General features: G+C 42.7%; 1 protein-coding gene across 1 annotated transcript; it reads right to left on the reverse strand.

The window, feature by feature from the left end:
- Positions 1-4,433: 4,433 nt before the first annotated feature.
- On the reverse strand, positions 4,434-5,033 carry LOC110331096 (keratin-associated protein 4-6-like). Its single transcript, XM_021211470.1, has one exon. The coding sequence runs from the start codon at positions 5,031-5,033 to the stop codon at positions 4,434-4,436; it is 600 nt and encodes a 199-aa protein (XP_021067129.1).
- Between the last annotated feature and the right edge of the window lie 3,390 nt (positions 5,034-8,423).

Raw genomic sequence — 8,423 nt, forward strand, 5'->3', positions numbered from 1 at the left:
AGAGAGAGAGAGAGAGAGAGAGAGAGAGAGAGAGAGAGAGAGAGAGAGATGAGCAAAAAAGGCTGTAGCAAATCATGTAGGCAGAGTGGTCAGCCACAGACTGGTGTCGTCTAGAGTTTTGAAGAGTTAAGTGATAGGGTCAAAAGTCAGTCCTAGAAAGTGTTCTAAAACCCCCAGGGCATAATCTTGGGTTTGTTTATTTGTTTTTGTTTTGTTCTTTGAAGTGTAATTATGGAAAAGTCTACATGGATTTTGGCGGCAGAGGGCTGGGGCTGAAAAGGGTGGTTTTTATTTTTGTTGTTTATTTTTGTCTGTTGTTTTTTTCATTTAAAGATTTGTTTGTCATTGGGATGACAAGGCTTGTGGGCAGATCCAGAACTAGCTGCGGTTAGAGGATGTGTTAGAAGTGAATACCCAGGTACCTATGAGCAGGGGAAGTTGGCCATCCCCCAAAAGGAGAGCAGTTTGGATTTCATTGAGGGTGGCGATAAGGAGGAGAGATGGACAAGGTGGTCTAAAGTGATGTGTTTATTGGGATGAGAAAGAATCCAATATAGTTTACTTGAGAGAAGAGTTGAGCTTTGTAAGGTGAGATCTGGTAACCTTTGGAGCTAAGGAAACTGAAGAATGAGGCAATGTTCCATTGGCTATCTGAGAGGGAAGGATGGCAGAGAAGGAAGTCATCCAGATACTGACACAGGCTGAGGGAAAAGCAGGAAGTCAGGCCAGGTCCACAGTGAGTGCCTGGCTGAGAAGGTGGGCAGTATATTTGAATCCCTGGGGAAGGACAGTCCAGGTCAGTTGCTGGGGTTGTTGACTACCGGAGTCTGTCCAAGTGAGGGCAAAAAGATGTTGAGAATGTGTATCTAGGGATCGTGATAAAAAGTACCTTTAATATCTCAGACTGAAAAGTCAGTAGTGTTACTGGGGATATCAGATAGGATGATTTAAGTGTTGGGGACGACAGAAGGGGGTGGGAGAATGGAAGCATTAGTGGAGTAAAGGTCTTTGACTAGGTAGAAGGTTTTATTGGGATTTGGTTTTTGACTGTCAGTATGGGAGTATTGTAGGGTGAAGAGGTGAGACACAGAAACCACTTGGGTGAAAGGGACTAGATGATGAGTGTGAGGCCTCTGAAGTTGGTTTGGGGTAGAGGGTATTGGGGGTGGAAATCTAGGCAGAAGGGTCTTGGAGTATAATAGGGTTTTATGACGTTCAGAAAGGGAAAGAGAGGTGGCTTTGTGATTTGGGAGAGTCAAAGTGTACAAATGGGAGTTGTGGAAAGGAAAGGGAAGGATGTGGGGGTGTGTTTGGAGCTGTTGTTGGGGTAGAACGCAAGATTTACATTAATTATGGAAAGGATATCTCTTTTTAGTAAGGGAATAGGCATGAGGAGAAAGACATTGGAGAAGGAAAAGCCTTTGAAGGAGCAAGTTAAGGCGAGAGTGTGGAGGGGTCTGAGGGACCTCTCTGTACTCACTGAATGAGTGTTTTCCACTTTATGTTTTCTGGAAACATCTTAGAATGATGAGCTTGTCCTCCAGAGAAAATCATTTTCCTATACATGGATAGAAATGATATCCAGAAGCTGAGTGGGAGAATGTGGGAAAGGTAATTCTTCTAGGACGTTTAAGTCTGCAACTCTGTTTCTGCATACCCAGAAATTAATCTTCACTTTTTTAACATCCACGCATTGGCATTTTAAAACATTTTCCAAGCCGGGTGTGGTGGTGCTCGCCTTTAATCCCAGAACTTGGGAGGCAGAGGCAGGCGGATTTCTGAGTTCGAGGCCAGCCTGATCTACAAAGTGAGTTCCAGGGCTATACAGAGAAACCTTGTCTTGGAAAACAAAAACAAAAACAAAAACATTTTCCGTGTGTGTGTGTGTGTGTGTGTGTGTGTGTGTGTGTGTGTGTGTTGTGCTTCACTCATTTTGAAGTTCATGCACATATTTTTGATGCTCAAAGTGACAACAGACTTGAAAGTATATTAGTTGACTAGTCTGAAAAGCTAGATATTGTTTTTTTTTAATTATTAAGTTATTCTTTTACTTTACATCTTGATCTCAACTTCCCCACCCTTATCTCCTTCCAGTTTCTTCCCCTCACCTTCCTTGCCCTACACCCATCTATCCTTCCCTTCTCCTCAGAAAAGGGGAGGCCCCCCATGGATATTAACCAGCCTTGGCATATCAAGTTGCAGTAGGACTAGGTGCATCTTGCATCTACTTCTATTGAGGCAAGACAAGGCAGCCCTGTTAGGGGGATGAGGTCTAGACACAGGCAATGTAGTCGGAGACAGACCCTTCTCCCTCTTTAGGAGTCCCACAAAAAGACTCAGATTGCATAACTGCTACATATGTGCAGAGGGCCTAGGCCCATCCCATGCATACTCTCTGATTGGCAGTTTAGTGTCTATGAACTGCAATGGGCTCAGGTTAGTTGATTCTGTTGGTGTTCTTGTGGTGTCTTGATCCCTCTGGGGCCATCAATCCATCCTCCTCCTCTTCCATAGGATTCCCTAAGCACCACTTAATATTTGTGGGTCTCTTCATCTGTTTCCATCAGTTGCTGGGTGAAGCCTCTTTGATGTCAGTTATGTGAGGCTCCTCTCTGCAAATATAGAAGAGTATTATTGGCAGTGTCAGGAGTGGGTTCCCTCTCACAGCGTGGGTCTCAAGCTGGGCCAGGCATTGGATGGCCCTTCCCTCAAATTTTGCTCCATCTTTTATGCCTGCATATCCTGTAGGCAGGACAAATTGTGGATCTAAGGTTTTATGGCTGGGTTGGTGTCCCAATCCCTCCATTGGAAATCTTGCTTGGTTACAGGAGATGGTCAGTTCAGGCTCCGTATCTCCTATTGCTAGGAGTCTTAGTCACCCTTATAGATTCAGAAATTGAAAAAGGTATCAGAATACAGAAGGCTCTCTCATGCTCATAGATCAGTAAGATTAACATAGTGTGAAAAATGGCTATCCTGCCAAAATCAATCTACAGATTCAACGGAATTCTCATTAAAATTCTAACACAGTTCTTTCCAGACCTTGAAAGAACAACACTCAATGTTATATGGAAAAACAAAAAATCCAGAATAGCTGAAGCAATTTTGTACAGTAAAAGAACATCTCGAGGTATCATAATCCCCTACAATAAAAAAACCACATGATATTGTCATATAAACAGACAGGTTGACCAATGGAATTGGATTGAACAAAGAACCAGAAGTAAATCCAAATACCTATACACACTTGATTTTTGACAAAGCCAAAACTATACAATAGGAAAAAAAGCATCTGCGACAAACACACACACACACACACACACACACACACACACACACACACACACACACACACACACGCGTGCACGCACACTCGCATACATGCATGCATTCACACTGCTCAGGAAGCATCACAAAAAGAGAATGGAAAGACTATACGTCCGTGTCTTCTGAATATGACAGGTTGGTGTGCTCATGAACTCACTGTGACTAACTAGTTACTTCCTGTTTGCAATTTTTTAAATTTTATTAGATATTTTCTTTATTTACATTTCAAATGATACCCTGAAAGTTCCCTATATCCTCCCCCCGCACTGCTCCCTTACCCACCCACTCCCACTTCTTGGCCCTGGCGTTCCCCTGTACTGGAGCATATAAAGTTTGTAAGACCTAGGGGCCTCTCTTCCCAATGATGGCTGACTAGGCCATCTTCTGCTACATATGCAGCTAGAGACACGAGCTCTGGGGGTACTGGGCAACAATATGTTTGCAAATTTTTAACTCACTGTGTTGGAAATTTTCCAAAGTTGTGATAGCAGGATCAGGAAAGTTTGGTGTAGTTGTGCTTGGTATATAATGTTCCTTAGTCAAAGTCAATAGTTCTAAAGCAACACACACACACACACACACACACACGCAAAACAACCCTTGTATTTCTATACCAGTGGAATGAATTTTATTTAGAAATAGCAGCAGCAAGATACAGAAATGTTACAGTTGAAGGAAAACAAGACGGCACCATGAGACTTCAGGTCTGAAGGTTTAACCTGACTCCACAGATGCTGGGTGTATTTCCACACGTGAGCGGAGAAGACTGTACTCTTATTAATTTCTTTTCAAAAATACAGTATTTAATATTAATTATTTAAGAATTTCATACATGCATACAATGGGTTTTTGATCACATTAACATTTCCTTTCTTCCCTGTAACCCTTTCAGGATCCACTTTCATCTCCTTCTGTATTAATTTCTTAACCTCCAATTCCATGTTTTAGCCTAAAATAACATAGAAGTCACCAGAGGCAGCTTTCCTGAGTCTGAGACATGAACACACAACTGAAGGGAAAGGGCTCTCTCAAGATGGTTATGAGGCACACAGGTCTATTTTCATAACAAAGGAGACAGAAAAGAGTAGCTGTGTTCAAGAAAGTTCTCAGCAGCAGCAGGGGGTGGCGCAGCACATGGGGCGGGGGCAGGTGGAGATGACACAGGTGGGGCGGTAGCAAGTGGTTTGGCAGCAGACCTGACCACAGACTGGTCTCAGACAGCAGCAGGGGCGGCAGCAGGGGCGGCAGCAAGGGCGGCAGCAGCTGGAACCACAACAGCTGGAGCTACCACAGGAGGGTTGACAGCAGCTGGAGATGCAGCAGCTGGGGCGGCAGCAGCTGGGGCGGCAGCAGGTGGGGCGGCAGCAGGTAGGCTGGCAGCACACAGACTGGCAGCAGCTAGGTCTGCAGCAGCTGGACACACAGCAGCTGGGGCGGCAGCAGGTAGGCTGGCAGCACACAGACTGGCAGCAGCTAGGTCTGCAGCAACTGGACACACAGCAGCTAGGGCGGCAGCAGCTGGGGCGGCAGCAGGTAGGCTGGCAGCACACAGACTGGCAGCACTGGGGCCTGCAGCAGCTGGACACACAGCAGCTGGGGCGGCAGCAGGTGGTCCTACAGCAGGTGGTCTGGCAGCAGCTGGGCTGGCAGCAGCCTTGGCCACAGCCCTCCTCAGAGCAGACAGAGCCACAACAGGAGCTGACCATGGTGTTGGAGGTGGAGGTTCTTGGTGGGTTTACAAGTGAGTGAGTTTTATGTTTTGGAGTCTCCTTGCTGCGGGTCCCCTTTTATACTCAGCTAAGTTGTTTCTGTAATTATGAAAATCCTTTTTCCTTGTTATTGTTTATATGATACAAAAGCAACTTAATAGGTTGTAGTTTTCTAGTAAAATCTACCTATATGTAGGAAATAATGACTTTACTTTTCTCATGTTTCCTGGTATTCTTTATGAATCATCTCTTGCATTTTTCCCCCAAACTGCAGTATTCCATGACCTCAGTCCCTGCTTGTCATGTGACATGGGAGAGTCATTGTCTGGGCGGCAGGTCTCACCCAGACATGTATTCAGAGGAGCTTCAAATGGAGGCAGAATCTGCAGTAGATAAATTCTGGCTGCAGTCAGGTGCACTGCTGGAATGAAACAGGAAGTGAAGTCCCCCTTTTCAAAAGCGAGAATTCAGAATGCCTATGTAGGAGCTCACTGAACTCATGAAATTCCTAAGGCCTTCAAAGATGGGTCTGTCTCCGCACCCCGGTGCACTGTGAGATAATTAAGCATGACTTATGAATCAGTATTTTAATGCCCCACAGATCTCTGGGACTGAGATCGGAGCTAGGGTAATACACCTAATAGTTTTAAATACATTCTTCTGGAACATTAAGACCTCTCATTATTATGCTTTATTGACATTTTACCGAAATATTTTCATATGTTCTACAAGTTTTTGTAATCTGGTTTGTGATTAATTTTTAGAGACATTAAGATGAATATAAGACCTATTTTCAATCTTACATGTTCTTACACAGAAATTACATTCATAGAGTTTGCATCAGACACAGGATTCTAGAGAAATACTGCTTTCAACTGTGGTGTGGTGATTTGAATAGGGATGTCCGACATAGACTTGTGTGTGTGAATGCTTGGCCCATAGGGAGTGACACTATCAGGAGGTGTGGCCTTATTAAAATAGGTGTGGCCTTGTAGGAGGAGATGTGTCATTGAGGGTGAGCTTTGAGGTCTCCTACTCTCAAGCTACACTCAGTGCGGTGCACAGTCTCCTTCTGTTGCCTGTGGCATTCACCTAGGTCCTCTGCATACATCTTATTGTTTTGTAGCTGGGTGTTCTTGTAGGACTCCCAAAAGTGGGAGTGGGGGTGTCTATGACTCTTTTCCCTGCTCTTGAGACCCTTTTCCACTGGGTTGCTTTGTCCAGCCTTGATATAAGGATTTCTACCTAGTCTTATTGTAACTCGTTTTGCCATGAGGCCTTCTCTTTTCTGAAGGGAAATGAAGGAGAAGATCTGGGGAGATGGGGGGTGGAGATGGTGATGGGGGGACTGGGAGGAGAGGAGAAAGCAGGAACTGTGGTCTGGATGTGATATATGAGAGAAGAAGCAGAACAAAATGACTGGTGTTCAGAGCAAAGCTTCACATAATGATTGATCTCTTAGTGCTGTAAGAACTCATGTTTAAAATTACTTAAGGGAGCCAGTAGATTGATTAGCTGGCTACAACAGGTGACTTTTCCTATATCAGTTAAAATAATCAAGAGATTCTCCCACAAACAAGCCCAAAGGCTAACCTGATCTAGGTGGTCCCTCATAGAGACTGTCTTCCTACATGATTTCCCTATTGTATAAAGTTGACAATTAAAACCAATAATTACAGTCACCACTTAAAAACAGCAACTTCTTTCATATAATCTGGTGTATCTCTGGATTTGATTTTCAATCCACTAATAATTCTCCATGTGCCAATGCCACAGCAATTAATGTATGGAATTGATTTGCTTGTAATGGTTCCTAAATCCATATATATATATATATATATATATATATATATATATATATATGACAAAATAATAAGCACAGTAAGGTCCTTGCCCTGAGAATGTGACTGCCCCTGGCCAGACTTTACTGACACAGCAGTTTTTCTAGGCTTATAATTCTTGTAAAATGTTACACATTATTTCCATTGAGGTAGCTGAAAGCCACTTTGTTTATTCAGGAAGAATTGTCTGTTAATTTTCAGGAACTGTTTTCCTTACATTCTGGTCACTCCAATGGAAAAAGATTTGGGGAGGATTAAAAAATCCCTTTTCAGCTATTGATTAGAGCATCTTTTGTTGCTACCCTATAATTCTTTATAAATTACTGTTTATTATCTAGGTGGACTTGAACAACCTCAGACGTACATATTTAGAATTACAAGTTAAACAAAATGAGAGCCAGGAGGTAGTTAACATTTTATTAATTTGTAAAGCATAGCCACTATACTTTTAGGCAAAATTGATGTGACCAATAACAACAATAAATGGACTCAGCAGGTGGTATTTATATAGTTTTCTATTTATATACATGTGACAATAGTAATCAAAGAAAAAGAGGCCATCAATTTGAGAAAGAGTAGAAGGGCAGCAAAGAATTTGGAGGAATGGACATAGATTGTAGGGGAAGAAGGAAAGGGAAAAGGAAATTATGCAATTACATTTTAACTAAAGTTAAAATGTTAAAAAAATTGAAATAATATTGAAAAATGAAATAAAATAAAATTAAGTTTGATTTTTGTTTGTAAATATAATTATCAACATTCTTCCAAACAAAAGCATGGTCAGGCCAATCACAGCAATACCATAGTCCCTGGTACCAACTTCTGTCTGAGTTAGGGTTTCCATTGCTGTGAGGAGGCACCATGACCAAGACAATTCTTATAAAGGCCAGCATTTAATTGGAGTGTCTTACAGGTTCAGAGGTTCAGTCCATTATCATCAAGGTAGGAGTATGACAGCTTCCAGACAGGCATGACACAGGAGGAACTGAGAGTTATCCATCTTGATCTGACTGGAGCCAAGAGAAAACTGACCTTCCACACTGGCTGAAGCTTCAAAGCCCATTCCCACGATGACATGCTGCCTCCAACAAGGTCACATGTCCTAAAAGTACTACTACCTATGGGCCAAGGATATTCAAGCCACCAAAGTAGTATTTCTGTAAAAAAAACAAACAAAAACTAACACAACTCACAAACAGAGAGCCTACATTGCATGCCAGCCCCTATAATAGGCATATTACATGGATTAGATCTCTAAATCTTTGAAAGGTACAATGGATGCATCATCCATATTTTATAGACAGTCTGAGACCTGAAAATGTCAATAGCTCCCTCTATGGCACACTGCAAATATCTTAAGCTGTCCTGACTCCAGTCCAGGTGAGAAGAACAAAGAATCCTTGTTCCTCACCATATTCTACATTGGTGGTGAAAAAAGTGGTCTTGGTATGAAGTGAAAAACAAATGAACACGTGTGGGTGCACAGCTTCGTTCTCTCTCTCTCTCTCTCTCTCTCTCTCTCTCTCTCTCTCTCTCTCTCTCTCTC

The sequence above is a fragment of the Mus pahari genome, chromosome 14 (genome assembly GCF_900095145.1).
Source record: "Mus pahari chromosome 14, PAHARI_EIJ_v1.1, whole genome shotgun sequence".
In the NCBI taxonomy this organism is placed as follows: domain Eukaryota; kingdom Metazoa; phylum Chordata; class Mammalia; order Rodentia; family Muridae; genus Mus; species Mus pahari.

Excerpts from the sequence above, each read along its gene's own strand:
- LOC110331096 (XM_021211470.1), bottom strand. The coding sequence starts at position 5,033 with ATGGTCAGCTCCTGTTGTGGCTCTGTCTGCTCTGAGGAGGGCTGTGGC.